The sequence below is a fragment of the Anomaloglossus baeobatrachus genome, chromosome 1 (assembly GCF_048569485.1).
Source record: "Anomaloglossus baeobatrachus isolate aAnoBae1 chromosome 1, aAnoBae1.hap1, whole genome shotgun sequence".
Lineage (NCBI taxonomy): Eukaryota > Metazoa > Chordata > Amphibia > Anura > Aromobatidae > Anomaloglossus > Anomaloglossus baeobatrachus.
Genome location: NC_134353.1, coordinates 506,268,266 through 506,288,204, shown reverse-complemented (window position 1 = coordinate 506,288,204; position 19,939 = coordinate 506,268,266). Strand labels below are relative to the sequence as shown.

Sequence of the window (19,939 nt, the reverse complement as noted above, 5' to 3'; positions counted from 1 at the left end):
GAGAAAGTGTCTGCCATCATCAACTGGCCTCCTCCTTCCGGACTGAAGGCTATCCAACGCTTTCTCGGCTTTGCGAACTACTACCGTCAGTTCATCCCGCATTTCTCTGCCTTGACTGCACCTCTCTCTGCCTTGACTAAAAAAGGAGCTAATCCTAAGGACTGGTCTCCGGCGGCCGATGCCGCATTCTGCTCCTTGAAACAGGCGTTTGCTTCTTCCTCAGTTCTCCATCGCCCTGAATTGAATCGACAGTTCACCTTAGAGGTGGATGCCTCCTCCTCAGGAGCCGGGGCAGTGTTGATGCAGAACTCTCCCTCCGGAAAGATGGTCACATGTGGATTCTTCTCCAAGAGCTTCTCGCCACCCGAACGCAACTACACCATTGGGGATCAGGAGCTACTGGCCGTGAAGCTGGCCTTGGAGGAATGGCGCTACCTCCTGGAAGGAGCTGTATACCCTGTAATCATATAAACGGACCACAAGAATCTGGAATACCTGCGGTCTGCCCAAAGACTGAATCCACGACAAGCCCGCTGGTCCTTGTTCTTTGCTCGATTTGATTTCCAACTCCATTTTCGGCCTGCGGATAAGAACGTGCGGGCAGACGCTCTGTCCAGATCCTTCGTGCCCGTGGAGTTGGAGGAGGAGACATACCAGCCCATCATCAACCCCAGTAAAATCATTCCGGTGACTCCTGTCGCTCTAACTCAGATACCCCCTGGGAAAACCTATGTCTCAGATACTGACAGACAGAGAGTCCTGCACTGGGGCCATGCCTCGAAGATCGCCGGCCATGCTGGCCAGAAGAAAACTTGGAGCATGATTGTCCGTCACTACTGGTGGCCGTCCCTCCGTAAAGACGTCGCAACCTTCGTCTCAGCCTGTCCATCCTGTGCCTGGAACAAGACACCCAAGCACCTACCCTATGGACGTCTTCTGCCTCTGCCCATTCCTTCCGTTCCATGGCAACATATCACAATGGACTTTATCACGGACTTACCCTTATCCTCCGGACATACGGTCATATGGGTTGTGGTGGATCGCTTCTCAAAGATGGCCCACTTCGTTCCCATGGCTGGACTGCCCTCTGCCCCGTAGCTAGCTGACTCCTTCATACAGCACATATTCCGATTGCATGGCTTCCCCGCACACATAGTGTCTGACAGAGGAACTCAGTTTACCTCGCGCTTCTGGAGGGCTCTCTGCAAACATCTAGGAGTGTCCTTGGACTTTTCTTCGGCCTACCATCCTCAGTCGAATGGCCAAGTGGAACGGGTCAATCAGATCCTGACCTCCTTCCTGCGCCACTACGTCAACATCCATCATGACGATTGGTCCACGCTCCTACCTTGGGCTGAGTTCTCCCATAACCAGCACATCAGTGAGTCTACCTCCAGCTCTCCCTTTCAGATCGTGTATGGACTGCAGCCTTCTGTCCCGTTGCCAGTATCCTCGGCTTCCGATGTCCCCGCAGCAGATGCTCTGGTTCGGGACTTTTCAGCTATATGGAACTGTTACATCTCGTGGCTCTCCTGAGGCAAGGACTGAGGCAGTCTCCCATTCCTTGCCTGCCACGAGCACTCCTGCTCAGCAGCGCCGAAGGTCTGCCAGACTGCGCAGTGTGCAGGAGATACCTTCTCAGAGAGGCAGCAGAAGGGTGACACCTAGTGGTTCTCCTGTTACAAGGAGTGAAGCGGTCTCCCATTCCTGGCCTGCCGCAGACTCTCCTGCTCAGCGGCCCCGATGGTCTGCGAGGCTGCGCAATGTGCAGAGGTTTACTGCTCAGGGAAGCAGTGAGATTCCCGTTATCTCTCCACATTGTGAGACCGAGGATCCCGCCTCTATTTCCCAGAGGAAGGAGGGTGAGCATGTGCAATGCGTGGTGGGTCCTGATTCGCTCACTGACGTCACACGGCTTGATGACAAGGCTGGTGACGTGGTGAATCCTGACTGGCCAGGCTGGGACGTCGTGGACCCTGATTGGGTCAAGTCCGTCATCTCCGCCTCGCGCCCGCCCTCGGGTGGAGCTGCCCCTCCTTAAAAGCTCCCCCTGCCATCATGGCGGCGCGCGACCGTCCTTCTATGTTTGGATGTCTGGCAGCGTGCTGCCACGCCACTGCTCAGGCATTACTGTCTCTTGTGGGCTTGGCCCTTGCTGCTCCGGCAGTACCTCGTTTGCAGGCCGTGTTCCTGCCTTGCTGCTCCGGCAGTACCCCCGTCCACAGGCCGTGTTCCTGTCCCAGGTGAGCTCCTCAAGTCTCCATTGGACTCACCTGGTTATTGAAAGCACACGTGCGTGGGCACCTCTGTGCTACCCTCGTGCCATATTCTCGTGACTTCCACTGGCACACGTGCGTGGGCACCTCTGTGCTTCCCCGTGCAACAGGTACACCGAGCCGTGAGATCTGTGCCATACAACCCTCACGGGTTAGGGCAGATCGGTGTACATAGATCGTCTGTGACATTCCAGACGATCGCTAGCAGCAACCCGCTCACTCTTCACCCACCATAGCGGCGGTCCCTTACACCGCACAGTGGACCTTGACCGGCGGAAGCAGTCCATTTCCCATCTTGGCACGCTTCCCCGGGTCCCCCTCGTAACATTACGGTCGCGCCAAAGGTCTGGCTATGGCTGAAGAGCAGCAGCAGTTGCTGCGTTATGTGCAGCAGTTGGAGTCACGATTGGCAGCAGTGGAGCAGTCTTCCTCCGATAAGACTACTCTGACGACAGTCGCCACCCAGGCGGCTACCCAAGCTGTGCTATTGGGCGGAAGGTCTCCTCGCCTTGCGCTTCCAGAGCGCTTTAGCGGCAACAGCTCTGAGTGCCGTGGTTTTATAAACCAGGTTACCACCTACTTAGAGCTGTCCGCGACTCTTTACGCTACCGAGAAGGCGAAGGTAGCCTTCGTCCAGTCCCTGCTCACAGGGAGAGCGCTGAAGTGGTCCACGCCGTTGTGGGAGCGCGGAGATCGTGTGGTGACTAACTTAGCAGCTTATCTTGGGGCCATGAGAATGGTGTTCCTCGGGCCTCAAGTCACCCACGATTCCGCGCTGCGCCTCCTACGACTTCGGCAAGGGTCTGTTTCAGTCGGGGACTTTGCTGTACACTTTAGGACACTGGCCGCAGAGCTGGACTGGCCGGATAAGGTCCTTGTCCCTGTGTTTTGGGAGGGCCTGGCAGGGTTTGTCAAAGACGCACTGGCCACACGTGAGGTGCCTGCCACTTTAGAGTCCTTGATTCAGGTTGCCTCTCGCATAGACATCCGCCAGGCGGAGCGAAGGCTCGAGGTCTCTTCAGCACCCACGTCTTCTCGGCCTAAAAAAGCGTCTGACTCCCGTCTTCCATCAGACAGGTCCCCCAGCCAGTCCTGTAGGCGACTCCGTGGAGTCAATGGAGGTGTCCAAGGTGGTCTCCTCTGCCCCAGGTTCTCGGTCTTGTGTCATCTGCTTTTCCTGTGGGCAGAGGGGACACATAGCTACCCTATGTCCCAAACCGTCGGGAAAAGACAGCGTCTAGTTTCTATCAGAGGGGGGACTCTAGACGCTACTTCTCCCTCTAGGTTGACTATCAGCGCCCAGTTGCAGTTCGGCACTACTCTCTTCTCTGCCCTGGCTTGCTTGGACTCAGGCGCTGAAGGCAATTTCATCTCGACCTCCCTGGCAACCCGATACTCAGTTCCCCTGGTTCTGTTGCCCAAGCCACTCAGGGTCCGGGTAGTCGACGGGTCCATACTACTCGATCCTATCACCCAGATCACCATCCCTCTCAGGATGGATGTACCACCGGGACACCATGAGCAGGTGTCCTTCCTGGTGCTTCCAGGGGGGACGGATGAGATCCTACTGGGCCTTCCCTGGTTGAGACAGCATGCTCCTATACTCAACTGGGCAACAGGGGAGATCTCATCCTGGGCAGGATCCTGTAGAGAGCACCTCGTGACTACCGAACCACCCGCTACCATTAGGTCGGTTGGGTCCTCAGGGAATACTGAGGGGCCGGGTTTACCGACACCTTATGAGGCCTACAGGGATGTCTTTTCCAAAAGGGCCGCAGATACTCTTCCTCCCCACCGGCCATATGATTGCCGAATAGACCTGAAGCCAGGCTCCGAGCCCCCTAGGGGCAGAGTGTATCCACTCTCTGCTCCAGAGACGGAGGCTATGTTCAAATATATTCAGGACAGCCTGGCGAAGGGGTTCATTCGCAAGTCTATCTCACTGGCTGGTGCAGGGTTCTTTTTTGTGCAGAAGAAGGAAGGGGATCTGCGCCCCTGTATCGATTACAGGGGATTAAATGCAATCACAATCAAGAACAAATACCCTTTGCCCCTCATTACTGAGCTATTTGATCGATTCCGCGGGGCAAAGGTCTTCACAAAGCTGGATCTACGCGGGGCGTATAATCTAGTGCGAGTCCGAAAGGGCGATGAGTGGAAGACCGCCTTTAACACCAGGGACGGTCACTACGAGTATCTAGTAATGCCCTTCGGACTCTGCAATGCCCCCGCCGTATTTCAAGACTTTGTGAATGACATTTTCCGGGATTTGTATCTTTCCGTGGTTGCATACCTGGATGACATTCTTATCTTCTCCCCCGATCTTACCACCCATCGGAGGGATGTCATCCGAGTACTTAAGAGGCTCCGCACCCATTCGTTATATGCTAAGCTGGAAAAGTGCGTTTTTGAACAGGAATCCTTGCCATTCCTGGGGTACATAGTGTCCAGTCAGGGGTTAGCAATGGATCCGGGGAAGTTGGAGACAGTGATGAACTGGCCTGAGCCCCGCTCGCTGAAGGCGATCCAGCGATTCTTGGGGTTTATCAATTATTATCGCCAGTTCATTCCCAACTTCTCGACGGTGGCAGCACCCATCATTGCCCTTACCCGCAAGGGCGCTAATCCCAAAGCATGGACACGGGAAACGGTAGAGGCATTTCACACTCTCAAAACTCACTTCTCCAGAGCTCCCATCCTTCATCGTCCAGACATCTCCAAACCCTTCCTACTGGAGGTAGACGCCTCTTCGGTCGGTGCAGGTGCAGTCCTGTACCAGAAAAACGAACGAGGAAGGAAACATCCGTGTTTCTTTTTCTCCAAGACCTTTTCTCCGGCCGAGAGGAACTACTCCATAGGGGATAGGGAGTTACTGGCGATGAAACTAGCATTCCAGGAATGGCGGCATCTCCTGGAGGGTGCGAAGCATCCATTTGAGGTTTTTTCTGACCACAAAAACCTCACATACCTCCAGACAGCACAACGCCTGAACCCAAGGCAGGCCCGTTGGTCTTTATTCTTCTCCCGGTTCTGCTTTATTATCCGCCACCTGGCCGGTGAGAAGAACGTACGGGCCGATGCCTTGTCACGTTGTATGGTTGTGTTGGAGGAGGACGAGGAGGAGCCTCGTCTTATACTACCCCCGGACATCTTGAGGATGGTCACTCCCACTTCTTTGGACCAGGTGCCACCTGGCAAAACCCTCGTTCCCCCTGAACTACGGAACGAGGTGCTATCGTGGGCCCATGCCTCCAAGGTCGGGGGTCACTTCGGGGTCAAAAGGACCAGAGACCTGGTGACCAGGCATTATTGGTGGCCGAGACTACCCCAGGACATACAGGAATATGTGGGAGCCTGTATGTCGTGTGCTCGGAATAAGCCGTCCCGGCAGAGACCGGCAGGTCTTCTTCACCCACTGCCAGTGCCGGATCGTCCCTGGGAAGTGGTGGGGATGGACTTCCTGGGAGATCTGCCCAAGTCAGCAGGGCACAGGGTCGTATGGGTCATCACGGACCACTTCTCTAAAATGGTCCACTTGGTGCCTCTCCCACGACTCCCGACGTCACGTGCTCTCGCCACCTTGTTCATTCGGCATGTATTTAGGTTGCATGGCATGCCTGACAAGGTGGTGAGCGACCGGGGTCCCCAGTTCGCGTCTCGCTTCTGGAGAGAGCTCTGTAAGCTCCTGCAGATAGAGCTGAACATCTCCTCCGCATACCATCCCGAGACCAATGGACTAGTGGAGAGGACTAATCAGACCTTGGTAACTTACCTCCGCCATTTTATATCCGCGCACCACGACAACTGGGCTAACCTCCTTCCTTGGGCCGAATTTGCCATTAACAATTCGGTCCATGAATCCTCTGGCCAGACTCCGTTCCTACTCAATAACGGACAACATCCCAGAATCCCGGTTCCGATGCCCATTACGTCACCCGATATTAGAGTGGAGGATTGGGCGACCAAGGCCCGGGAGATCTGGGATGACACCCAAGAGGCTCTTAAAAGGGCTAAAGACCGGATGGTGACAACGGCTGATGTTCGCCGCCGCCCTGCACCATCCTTCGCCCCTGGTGACCTAGTATGGCTGTCCTCTAAGAATGTTAACCTACGGGTACAGGCAGCCAAATTCGCCCCTAGGTATCTGGGTCCGTTTAAAGTACTACAGCAGGTAAACCCAGTGGCATATCGACTCCAGCTCCCTCCACGCTGGGCTATAGCCAACACCTTTCACGTGTCCCTCCTGAAACCCGTACGACTTAATAAATTCTCGGGGTCCCTGCCGGCTCAAACCGACTCCCCGTCCGACGACCCTGAGGTGGCAAAACTTGTGGAGACAAAAGTCATACAGGGCAAGAGGTACTACCTCGTGGAGTGGGCCGGCCGTGGTCCGGAGCATAGATCCTGGGAGTTGGAGGATCATATCCGCGCCCCGGGTTTGATAGCGGCCTTCGAGCACGGACAGGGGGGGGGGCCTAGACGGGGGGGTAATGTTACATCTCGTGGCTCTCCTGAGGCAAGGACTGAGGCAGTCTCCCATTCCTTGCCTGCCACGAGCACTCCTGCTCAGCAGCGCCGAAGGTCTGCCAGACTGCGCAGTGTGCAGGAGATACCTTCTCAGAGAGGCAGCAGAAGGGTGACACCTAGTGGTTCTCCTGTTACAAGGAGTGAAGCGGTCTCCCATTTCTGGCCTGCCGCAGACTCTCCTGCTCAGCGGCCCCGAAGGTCTGCGAGGCTGCGCAATGTGCAGAGGTTTACTGCTCAGGGAAGCAGTGAGATTCCCGTTATCTCTCCACATTGTGAGACCGAGGATCCCGCCTCTATTTCCCAGAGGCAGGAGGGTGAGCATGTGCAATGCGTGGTGGGTCCTGATTCGCTCACTGACGTCACACGGCTTGATGACAAGGCTGGTGACGTGGTGAATCCTGACTGGCCAGGCTGGGACGTCGTGGACCCTGATTGGGTCAAGTCCGTCATCTCCGCCTCGCGCCCGCCCTCGGGTGGAGCTGCCCCTCCTTAAAAGCTCCCCCTGCCATCATGGCGGCGCGCGACCGTCCTTCTATGTTTGGATGTCTGGCAGCGTGCTGCCACGCCACTGCTCAGGCATTACTGTCTCTTGTGGGCTTGGCCCTTGCTGCTCCGGCAGTACCTCGTTTGCAGGCCGTGTTCCTGCCTTGCTGCTCCGGCAGTACCCCCGTCAACAGGCCGTGTTCCTGTCCCAGGTGAGCTCCTCAAGTCTCCATTGGACTCACCTGGTTATTGAAAGCAAACGTGCGTGGGCACCTCTGTGCTACCCTCGTGCCATATTCTCGTGACTTCCACTGGCACACGTGCGTGGGCACCTCTGTGCTTCCCCGTGCAACAGGTACACCGAGCCGTGAGATCTGTGCCATACAACCCTCACGGGTTAGGGCAGATCGGTGTACATAGATCGTCTGTGACATTCCAGACGATCGCTAGCAGCAACCCGCTCACTCTTCACCCACCATAGCGGCGGTCCCTTACACCGCACAGTGGACCTTGACCGGCGGAAGCAGTCCATTTCCCATCTTGGCACGCTTCCCCGGGTCCCCCTCGTAACATGGAACTCTGTCAAGTCATCCCTAGAACGTGCTTCATTGCGGATGAAGAGACATGCGGACAAGAGGCGCCTGGATCCCCCGTGTTTCTCCCCAGGTGATCTGGTCTGGCTTGCATCCAGATATGTCCGATTGAAGTTACCCTCGTACAAGTTGGGTCCTCGCTACATCGGGCCGTTTAAGATCATCAGCAAGATCAATGCAGTCTCCTACAAGCTGCAACTCCCGGCCACGATGCGGATACCCAAATCCTTCCATGTCTCCTTACTCAAGCCTGTGGTCCTTGGTCCCTTCTCCGCTGAGGTCAGTGCTGCTCCTCCTCCTATTGCTGACGATGACATCTATGCGGTAAGGGATATCGTGGCCATGAAGACCGTGCAAGGTCGGCAGTTCTTCCTGGTAGACTGGGCGGGTTATGGTCCCGAGGATCGGTCCTGGGAGCCCCGGGAGAACGTTGGCACTCCTCTGATTCGTGCCTTCCTGTCCCGCTTGCGGGGGGGGGGGCGTGGGGGAGGGGGTACTGTCACGCTTCCCGGTCCCCTGGTCCCGTCCTCCGGTTCCCGTGGCCCGCTCCCCGCTCCCCGGCGGCGTCCCCTGCTTACCACTCCGGTCCCGGTCTCCTCTTCCCCGCCTGCGGCCTCCATGCGTCCAGCTCCCCGCTCCCGGCGCTCCTCTGCGACATGGAACTCCCAGCCGGGCGCTCCTGCTTCCTCCTCACCGCTTCCTGGACTGGCTTCTGGCACACGGGCCTCGCGCATGCGCATTAGGGCGCGCGCGTGGTCATTGACCCTTTCTTAAAGGGCCAGCACCCAGAAACAGGATATTGCATAGACAGGTACAGGGTATTTAAGGGTTCTCTTTCCTGATGGGCGGGGCCTGTTCTACGTGTTTAGCAAGCTAGTGTTCAGGTCCCCGTATTGCTTTGCCCTGTGCTTTGCCTTGTATTAACCCTGTCCTGTCTCGTAGAGCCTATCCTGCCACGCCAGTTGCTCTGAACTGTCCCACCACCTCTGCAACTCCGCCAGTCTCCAGTCTCTGGCTCCGTTCGGTGACCCGTTCCATTGCTCAGCAGGTTCCGGATCCCGCCTGACCCTATATCCCGGCCTCGGACCCTGAGCCTCGTCACCCAGACTACCATCCAGAACTCCGTCGGTTCAGCATCATCCACCTTTCCTGCTTCTCTACGGACTGTCCAGCTACCTATAGTGCTCCGGCTGCCGTGCATCAGGACCCTCTGGCGGGGTGACCAGCTTGGCTGCCTTCTCAGGGGAAATCGGTGTACGGTCCAGTGCTTCCACCACCCGGACGTAACACATAGCTGCCCTAGCTCGCGCCGGAGAGCTAAGAGCTAAGATTATGGGCGGGTATGAGCATGGCGCTGGTGAAGTCGGAGCTGTGAATGACCTCACCAGCGCCATGCTCGTACCCGCCCATAATCTCGCGCCTGCGCATTTAGCTCACCGGCGTGAGCGAGGGCAGCTATTTTCTGCTCTGCCCGCGATATGACAGAGCAAACTGCGCCTGCGCTAGCCGACCTAACTGCACAAGCGCGAGATTTGAAAATGTGACGAGGAGGATGACGGAGGTGTCATCCCGTCAATCAAGAAAGGAGGACGGCGATCAGCGGCAGGAGGAAGGAAAGGATCAGAAAATGAGCCCGCCCATCTGGCCAATACAGGTAATTAGCATACCTAACGGACAAGTTTTATAAAGTTGTTTTTGGTGTCAGGAAGGGGAGCCAGAGCCAAGGTGCAACTTCATAGAATGCAGCCCAGGAGCTGCAGAAGGTGAGTCTTTTAGTTTAATAGGTACAAATCTGATGACAGGTTCCCTTTAAGTTGAGGGTGCCAACAATTTTGTCCAGCCAGTTTTTGGAGTTTTGTGTAAAATTATGTCCAAATTGCCTTTTTCCTTCTACTTTGTTGTGTTGTTTCATTAAACAGAAAGGAAATAAACATATGTATAACAAAATATGTGTAATTGCAATAAATTTCTGGGAGAAATATTTCATTTTCCGTAACAATATCAAGGGTGCTGTCACGCTGTACAAAGGCTAGTAAGACGTAGTACAGTGTATTCCCCACTAGGTGATAGCAGAGTAGTGAGGGAGAGACAAAGAAACATTGTAACAGAAAGGCAGCTGAAGTACAGCAGAGTAACTTCAGCAGGCAGTTAACAGGCGAACCACCAGGGGGCAATAGAGTAGTTAAACAGTCAGGGTCTAGCCAGGAAAGTCGAGTCACTGCAAATGGAGGATCAATATCAAAGTCAGAAAACAGAACCGAGTTGGAAGCTGGGAGATCAGCCACCTGTGGGTTGCGGTAATGGGAGTACCGCCGCTTCTGTAAGGAGTACTGGGACCGATGGAGTTAAGCAGCCTGATGTTAGTCCCCACACTGGTAGGGATGGCCCCGGGCTCAGGGGTGTTGGTGATTATTTGGGAAAGCCGGGTGCAGGGGACCAGGTTACTCACTGTGAGTAGTCGTGGTGCTGGATGAGAATTATAAAGGAGACACACATGCTGCAAGTAAACCAAGTTCTCTGTGTGCCGCTGCGGGAAGCACGTCCAAGTACCCAGTCCCACCGGTGTCACATAGTGATCCGGAGCCTGCCTCTGTGCACAGTTTCATGTCCGTGTGGGTCCCTCTAGCCTGAACTATGAGGTCCAGCTCTTCAGTTTTTAAGTGAAGATGTGCTCCCAAGGGCTGGCACTTGGGACTTTAATGGGCTGCTTTCTCTGGAAAACCCTATCCCCCGTGGTGTGCTGATGCCCTCAGTCTCTGAGCTCTCTGGGAAGGTCCCTGAAGGTCCCCTTCCTCTGCAGGTTAATTGCCAGGACGTTGAATCGGCTCCTGACCTAGGGTCCTGTACCCCATTGTGCTTGGTACCAGTCAGTTCTTTTGGGCTTTCTAGTGCCGACAGTCCTCCTAGACTATGTCTGTCGCACTCTTTTCCAATGTCACTGCCACTGGTCCCCGACTCCTCTGGTCTCAGACTACTGTCTGCGACCCAACCACGGTCGTTCTAGCTCCCCGGGAGCTAAAACTCCCCAGCTCTTCTCTCCTTGAGGGCTCTCACTCAACCCTCTAGACTGTCCCTCCCACCAGTCTGCCTGACCCCTAGGTGGGTGGCCCTTTTCCAGCTATACCATCCCACTGGTGTGTCTGACAGGTCATGATGTGAGGTGTTGATTTGGATTTGTGGTGCTGATGGAGGTGACACCGGTTTCTGGGAACTTGGAACCAGGGGGGTAGGTCCTGCATCTTGAGTGAACAAGATGCAGTTCCCTGTAGCACCCTGATGTATTCAGGGGCGCTACACCAACACTTTCGGCCATGACTATATGAATTTAGTAATCTATTCGTAGTAGGTTTAAAAAGGTAGAATTTTAAAAATATCTAAAAAATAAACTAATAAAATACTAATTCTATTAAAAGAGGTTGTCACAGATTAGAAAAAAAGATATGCACCCCTTTATCACTGGAAACAGTGCCATTGAGTCGACAGGTTGGTATTGCGGCTTTGCCTTAAGTGGAACTGCGCTACTATGCAAGAGACAGACAGTCCAAAGACCAGCGCCCCCTTGCATCATCAGACAAGTGTACAAGCAGAAACTGGCACACTAGGAACCTAATTCTCAGGCATCTCCCTGAAGAGGAACGTGCTTTAAATGCAAAGTGACTCCCAGCCATAAGCTGGGGACACTTTAGAGTGTGCACACTGCCACTTTAAGAGATGGGAGCCTCCATGCCCTAAGAATGTTGCCAGGAGAACTGCACAACTTGTGCAGGCCCTAATGCCTAGAGGCCGGGGACAGAGCAGAAGACAGAGGTGGGGGACAAACAGATGGCTGGCTGTGGTGGTGAGTATGTTGGTATCTCTGCCAAGAGGAGGAGGTGGAACAGTGCAGGGACACTGGAGTTACACTGACCCTTTAATATACAAAGCCTAGAAAGGTTATTCAAGCAAAAAGAAAAATTCCCCAGGGGCTGGAAAAGTTTAAAATTATATTAAGTTAAAATTGGCACCCATGCACACCCGAATAGGAGTTGTCACTGTTCTACCAAAAGCAGGACCTCTAAGGCATACCTCTTGGCTGTAGCATTCAGGTAACTTGAACAGCAGATCATTGTATATTTTCCCGATGACGCACTGCTCAAGTCACCTGACCACTGCAGTCAGTTACAAGCAGGCCCGGACTGATCATAGGGCAATTCTGGCAAATGCCAGATGGGCCGGTGCCACTAGTGGGCCACTGTATCTGCAGTCACCGCTGGTCTGCTCAGCAGTGTGTGCATGCCGGGCACACTAGCTACAGCAGGACCAGGAGTCAGCGCTGTGCTGTGTCGCTCTGCTGTGTGATAGTGTGCACGGCATGCACACTCTGCTCAGGAGCGCGGCGGTGGTGGAGCCGGTGACTGTAGCTTCCCCCTTCCTATTCAAATGTATTTGCGTCTTTCAGACTTAAATACATTTGAACAGTGTGCCGGGACTGGGCTCCGCCCCCGACGTGCAGCAATGTGATGAGATCAGCACCTTGCTGATGTCATCACAGTGCTGCGGGCGCCACACAGGGTACATCAGGCAGTGGTAAGCGCTCCATGAAGGAGCCAAATAGACAGGTTTAATTAATGGGCATGAGTGCGGAGGGGCTGAGGACACATAACGGGGAACATTTGTGAAGGAACACAGCTTTGTGACAGGCAGGGGTGGTTACTGTATTCCAAGGGAAGGGGGAGGCAGGAGTGTGTAGTGATGGGGTTGTGTGTTTTGTGTGTCTGTGTAGGGTGTGATGGGGGGGTGCATTGTATTATGTCTGGGGAGGGTGTAATGGGGGTGCATTGTATTGTATGAGTCTGTCTGTAGAGGGTGATGTAGGGGTGCATTTTATTGGGTGTAGGGTGTGTGTGTGTGTGTGTGTATGGGAGGGGGTGATGGGTGGTGCATTGTATTGTGTGTATGGGGAGGGGTAATGGAGGGTGCATTGTATTGTTTGTGGGGAGGGGGTGGTGCACTGTATTGTGTGTGGGATGGGGTAATGGAGGGTGTATTGCAGTGTGTGTGGAGACGGGTAATGGAGGGTGCATTGAATTGTGTGTGTGTGTGTGTGTGTGTGTGTGTGGAGGTGGTAATGGGGGGTGCATTATATTTGTGTGTGTGTGTGTGTGTAGGTGGTGATGGGGGTGCATTGTGTGTGTGGGGGGAGGGGTTATTGGGGGGTGCATTGTATTGTTTGTGGGGAGGGGGTGGTGCACTGTATTGTGTGTGGGATGGGGTAATTGAGGGTGTATTGCATTGTGTGTGGAGACGGGTAATGGAGGGTGCATTATATTTGTGTGTGTGTGGAGGTGGTGATGGGGGGTGCATTGTGTGTGTGGGGGGGAGGGGTAATGGTAGGTGCATTGTATTGTGTGTGTGTGTGTGTGGGGGGAGGGGTAATGGGGGTGCATTGTATTATGTGTGTGGGGGGGAGTTGTAATGGGGGAGCATTGTATTTGTGTGTGTGTAGGGGTGATGGGGAGGTGCATTGTATTGTGTGGGGGGAGGGGTAATGGGGGGTGCGTTGTATTTTGTGCTTGTGTGGGGAGGGATAATGGGGGGTGCATTGTATTGTGTGGGGGGGTGCATGAGGTAATGGGAGGTGCATTGTATTGTATGTGTGGGGAGGGGTAATGGAGGGTGCATTGTATTGTGTGTGTGTGGGGGGGGTAATGCAGGGCGCATTGTAGTGTGTGTGGAGGGGTAATGGAGGGTGCATTGTATTGTGTGTGTGTGGGGGGGGATTATAAAAGAGCAGTTTAGGGGGAATATATAAATAAATATTAATAATAATAATAATAATAATAATAATAATAATAATGATAAAAAAGGGGCAATATGAGGGGATATTATGGAGAGAGGCAGTGTGGGGGTATATTATAAAGAGAGCAGTGTGGAGGGACATTATGGAGAGAAGCTGTGTATAGGGACATTATGGAAAGAGGCAGTGTGTGGGTATATTAAGGAGAGAGGCAGTGTGGGAGGTATTTTGGATAAGGGCAGTGTGGGGGGGATATTATGGAGAGAAGTAGTGTGGGTATATATTATAAAGAGAGCAGTGTGGAGAAGCTTTATATGGGGACATTATGGAAAGAGGCAGCGTGGGGGTATATTAAGGAGAGAGGCAGTGTCGGAGGTATTTTGGATAAGGGCAGTGTGGGGGGATATGTTGTGAAGGAAGCACAGCAATTATTTATTCAAGGGCACAGCATGGGAGATATTTATATTTTTGGGGCAGTATAATGATACTTTTATTTTTTAAAGATGCTCTGTGGGGAAGTGCTGCTGAAGAATTAAGAGGGAGGGCTTCAGAGACAAGCAGTGGGCACAAAACCTCATCATGGCATCTGTACTGCGTGGAGACAAAAAGCATGGGAACGACTCAGAAGATGTCACCTATAAAGGTACCTGGATGTAGATGATTATTTGTGATATTGCCTGCGTCTTATCATTATTGTGGTTCCTGTATGGTCCGCAGTCTGATAACAACTCCCAGCATCTCCTCACCATTGTTAAGGACAAGCTGGGAGTTGTAGATTCCGGGCATCTTCTCAGTCTTCCCATTGATCTGCATTGTAAAATACAGAACGTTTTCCGAATGGAAGACACCAGAAGAATGGAGCGGTCCCTTCTTTTAATCACTTGGTGGTTTTAGAAACCCGAAGTTGGGAAAAGATGCTCAAAAGCCTGAACCTGTGCACAGCGAGTAGAGGCAGATGGTCATTTGAGGATTTTTCATTGTAGTTTCCATGGTTGGATCTGCCCCCAAAAATGTCATTGCACATTCCCCAAGTAGTATGTGTCCAAAATTATCACCAGTGAAAACTACAGCTTCCCGGATCACCTATCTGTAGAATAGGTCATCAATATTAGTTCAGGGTGATCTGATTTTGTATCCCTGCCCATCAGCTATGTGATGATGACGCAGCATTATATGTAGAGCAGCATCCTCTTCATTATCTGCGAGACCCAGCTCTGTAGGGAAAATAGCGGCTTCACCAGGTCCTGCTACTAAGAACAATAAATAGGCCTGAGCTGTAACACTGGATGCAGCTGTGACTACATGTTATATGGTCGTGTTACACAACCTACAAGCGAACAAAGATATTACACATTCACCAAGTGACAAGTGGGCCTGTGCACCCCTAAATGCCAGGGCTGAATGCAAGTTCCAGTCTAGCCCTGGTTACAAGTCATAGTTATACTGCTGCTGGTTGAACACTTAGATCCTCTTGCTTTTTCGGCACAATCATTAGGCTGGCCTGCTTGGATCAAGGTGGGTGCCGGTAAGTATCACTAAGACCCCCTTCACACGCACGTGTCTCCGGTACGTGCTAGGTCCATGCCCACATGTACCGGAGACACAGGCACACGTAAACCCATTCAAATCAATGGGTTTATGTGCACGCACGTGTGCAGCCATTGGCCCGTGCCTCCATGTGGAGCATACGTGTGTCCGTGTGCTCCACACGGATGCATGTTCGTTTTTCTCCGTCAGCACGGGTGTCACACGGCCCGCACCCGTACCACACGGATGTAGTGTGGATGCGCTCCCGTGTGACACGCACCGGAGAAAACTCATGTGTCAGAGAAAAAAATAACAAATCTTTACTCACCTTCTCCAGCCCTCCTGTCTCTGCCGCTGCTGTCACTTGCTACCGACCGCCGCTCATTATGCTCATTTAATATTCACTTTACTGTGGCAGAAGCGGCAGCAGTGGGGAGTCGTCAGGGCTGGAGACCGAAGATCAGCACCACGGACAGCGACGCCAGGGACAGGTAAGTAGAAAGTTCTCGTTCTCCATGTGTTATCACGGATAACACACGAAGAACACACGTAGTGCCATAAACACGGCACACGTAGGGGAAAACGCACCTTTGACACGTCCGTGAAACACGTGCATGATTTTCACAGACGTGTGAAGGGGACCTAAGGCAAAGTACACAAAGTGTTCTGCCCACTGTCAGGCACTACTCTCAGGAGGTTGCACCTGACAGCGAGTACTGTCAGGATGGAAACATAGGCATCCACCCAACATGGTGACCCATTGTAAAGAAGGGTATACTGCATAGTGTATGTATGTACTGCAGCCCTCTGTATAGGATAGGGCAGTATCCAGTAAAACAATATACAGACAATTATCGGCTAGACAGAGGTCAAAGGAACACACTTTTCATTTTGCTCAGATAATCCCTTTAAGAGTGGAAGGTAATAATATGATAAATCACTTACTGTTCATCTAAAATGTGACTATTAGCTTTTACAGCACCTGCAAAAAACAAACAGTAGGATTCATTTCATATATAAAATGTATATTTGGCTTAGTAATTAATGGAGGTATAATTGCTTAGTTAGATGTTATAAGATTATTCTACATTAGTATTACATGAGTGGTCACAGCTAATGTATAGTAAAATCTACACTATTCAAGAATGCAAAGAAAGTGGGAAATTCTTCCATTAAAATATCCAAAGAGCATACTATCTCTTTTAACAATCACATGATAGTAATTCCAAGAAGGTCACACGACTTGGATGCCGTTCCCTTTCATTTAGTTTTACACACATTTTTCACAATTAGAGTTAAAAGACACTTTGAGATTAGCTGGAAAAAACTTTGAAATAGATCAAAGACCAACAGTGTGTTTTCAGATTAAAGTTTATAAATTAGGGAATTACTGTACATGCTGTTCCTGATATGTGAAAGCATGTCATTCTTGCATTTTTATGGTTGTACTCTGCTTCTATGGACTCACATCTAGTAATATTAGATTGTATAAGACAAACTAAGGACGGCTTTACACACTACAACATCGCAGGTGCGATGTCGGTGGGGTCAAATCAAAAGTGACGCACATCCGGCGTCGCAATCGATATCATAGTGTGCAAATCCTTTTTTATATGATTAACGAGCGCAAAAGCGTCATTATCGTATGATCGGTGTAGGGTCCGACATTTCCATAATGCCGGTGCAGCGACAGGTACGATGTAGTTCCTCGTTCCTGTGGCAGCACACATGGCTGTGTGTGAAGCCACAGGAGCGAGGAACATCACCTACCTGCGTCCCGGCTGCAATGAGAAGGAAGAAGGGGGGTGGGATGTGTACATCCCGCTCATCTCCGCCCCTCCGCTCCTATTGGCCGCCTGCCGTGTGACGTCGCTGTGACGCCGCACGACCCGCCCCCTTAATAAGGAGGTGGGTCGCCGGCCAGAGCGACATCGCAGGTCAGGTGAGTGCATGTGAAACTGCCGTAGTGATAATATTCGCTACTGCAGCTATCAAAAAATATTGCTGCTGCGACGGGGGCGGGGACTATCGCGTTTGACATCGCAGCATCGGCTTGCGATGTCGCAGCATGCAAAGTAGCCCTAAGACCAGATTCACATTGACGCCAAAGTCACACTTGCGAGTGCCTCGCGTGTAACTTGCGCAAGTCTCTCATTGAATCACTCGGCACTCTCCTGACAGGAGCGGGTCGGTTGCATGTATGTCTATGCAGCTGAGACGCTCCTGTTCGGAGAGTGTGATTCCGTGCCGGGTGATTCAATGAGAGACTCGCGCGAGTTACACGCGATGCACTCGCAAGTGTGACTCTGGCCTAATAGTGTCTTCCATTGAGCCCTACTTCGGAGTTTCTGTGACTGTTGGGCTCTTTCAAGTGAATAGCTTTGTCAGGGGTTCCCATCAGAAAACAGTTTTTTGGGGACTCCAACAGAAAAACCTGACATAGTGCTTGGACTTTACTTATGCATTAGTATTTTTTATCAGTATTTCATCAGTATTTGTATATCAAAACCAGGCATGTATCCAAAACACAGAACAGGTGTAAGTCTTCCAATTATAGCTTTTCTCCATAAGTTCCACTCCTGGCTATGGTATACATACACTGATTCAAAAACACTGACTAAATGCTGATGTGTGAATAAGCCTTTAATGTAACGGGAGTTAAGAGGTTAATTCCGCTCTACCAATGGAGGAGGCCAGGATAGATGAATAAGTAGTTTATTAGTCTAAACGTTTCGAAGCAGAGGATTCTTCCTCAGGATATAAAACAACATTAAGGGTGCGTACCCACGATCAGTATTTGCAGTGTTTTGGATGCAGCCTACCTCAGCTGCATCTAAAACACTGCGATGTACAGTATAAGCATAGTGGATGGATTCCTAGAAATCCCGTGCCCACTATGCTTCTTTTTTTCTGCAGCAAACACTGACCTGCGGTGTGGTTTTCCAGACCGCAGCAAGTCAATTGTTTGCTGCGGAATCGTATGCGTCCTCCGTAGGAAGAATACAAGCAGGAGACCGCAGAGCACTGAACCCTGATAGAGAGCACAGGCAGCTGCGATCTCCTACATTTTCCTGCGGAGGAGACATGCTGCCTCCTAGTCAGGACTCGCTGCGTTCTGAACGCAGCAAGTCCTGATTGTGGGCACATACCCTAATAAGTAGCTTATTGGTCTACGTGGTTCGAAACTTAGACTTTTTCAGGAGAAAAAAGCTACATGAATAAGTAGTTATTGGTCTGCATGCTTTAAAGCAGAGGATTCTTCTTCTGGACATAAAACTACATGAATAAGTGGTTTATTAGTCTACATGTTTCGAAGTAGAGGCTTCTTCAGGAAAAAAAAAAGTACATGAATAAGTAGTTATTGGTCTACCTGCTTTGAAGCAGAGGCTTCTTCTTCAGCACATAAAACTACATGAATAAGTAGTTAATTAGTCTATGTGTTTCGAAGTAGAGACTTCTTCTTCAGGACGTAAAACGTCATGAAAAAGTAATTTATTAGTCCACGTGTTTCGATGCAGAGACTTCTTCTTCAGGACATAAAACTACAAGTAGTTTATTAATCTATGCTTTTCGATGCAGAGGCTTCTTCTTCAGGACATAAAATTACACTAGTTTTATGTTCTGAAGAAGAAGCCTCTGCTTCAACATGTGTAGACTAATAAACTACTTATTCATCTATGCTGGTCTCATCCATTGGTAATGCAGAATTTACTTCTTATCTCCTGTTACACTGATCTTTACTTAGCGGGTGTAGCCTACTTTATTTCTATTTAGTGATTAAGGATATACTACCCCAACCAGGGGAGCATACCACATTTCTATACGCCTTTTTACCACTCTGGTAAGAGCCTATTGTGCTGTCTTCATTCCAGTTACTATTCTTGCAATAAACCTTTAATGTGAACCTGGCAGAACATAAGAAATGTTTCTGAACTTGACCAAGAAACGTAAGCAGTAAAATTATGCGATAAACTTCTTAGCACCAACGAATGGCAAATGTAGACAACATTATATAACCTTGGCTTTGGCTATGTTTTTCTTTTGGAGCTTTGCTTCAAAAACAGAAACTCTAATCATTATAAAGATATATTAGGAAAATAATTGTCATAAAATGTTGAACCTAAATATTACATGTGGCCTGCATCATGGCTATAAAATAGCAAATAACTTTATTTACTATGTAATTTATCCACATCCTCATAAATTAATATGGACATTTACCAATATGTTTGTGTGAACCAGACCTTAGTTTAAGATAGATGTCAATTAAATCCAAAGATATTTACCGTGCCAACGAGTAAGACATAAATACTATGAAGCATGCAAAACCAATTGATCCTAATAAGACAACAGTTATGTGATGACGACTGCCTAATCGCTCTGAAAGAAAAATAAAATAAAAAGTCAAGGCTTGTTTGTTTCTGGCAATAAATAAGTAAACAAATATGTTTATAAGTTTTATGATTTATAAGGTATATCAATCATACTTGGTATAGAAAAACAGATATGTCAAATGATATAATGCATTGTTTGTGCCAACAATTTATACAGGCCTCATTCAGGTGTCCGTTCTTCACTTATGTAAAAATCATTATAGTCTATGGGGTTGTTATTTTTTTTCATAGATTGGAATTTTTTCATGTGTCAATACCCAAAATGTTTATTTTATATTTTTATTCATTTGTTATTAATAGGGTAATTGGAGAGTGATTTGATTTTTTTATAAGTTGGATAAAAATATATATATTTAAGAAAAG

General features: G+C 50.6%; 1 protein-coding gene across 3 annotated transcripts in view; it reads right to left on the bottom strand.

The window, feature by feature from the left end:
- Positions 1-19,939, bottom strand: part of SUSD1 (sushi domain containing 1) — a 404,984-nt gene that overhangs the window by 36,041 nt on the left and 349,004 nt on the right. For 2 of the 3 annotated variants that reach the window (XM_075316004.1, XM_075316010.1), the window contains exons 23-24: positions 19,469-19,562; positions 16,128-16,164 (exon numbers count right to left, since the gene is read on the bottom strand). The exons of the other annotated variant lie outside the window; for it this stretch is intronic. In XM_075316004.1, the coding sequence (XP_075172119.1) occupies positions 16,149-16,164; positions 19,469-19,562 (110 nt within the window). In that variant the 3' untranslated portion in view covers positions 16,128-16,148. The remainder of the gene's footprint in view (positions 1-16,127; positions 16,165-19,468; positions 19,563-19,939) is intronic. 3 annotated transcript variants of the gene reach the window in all.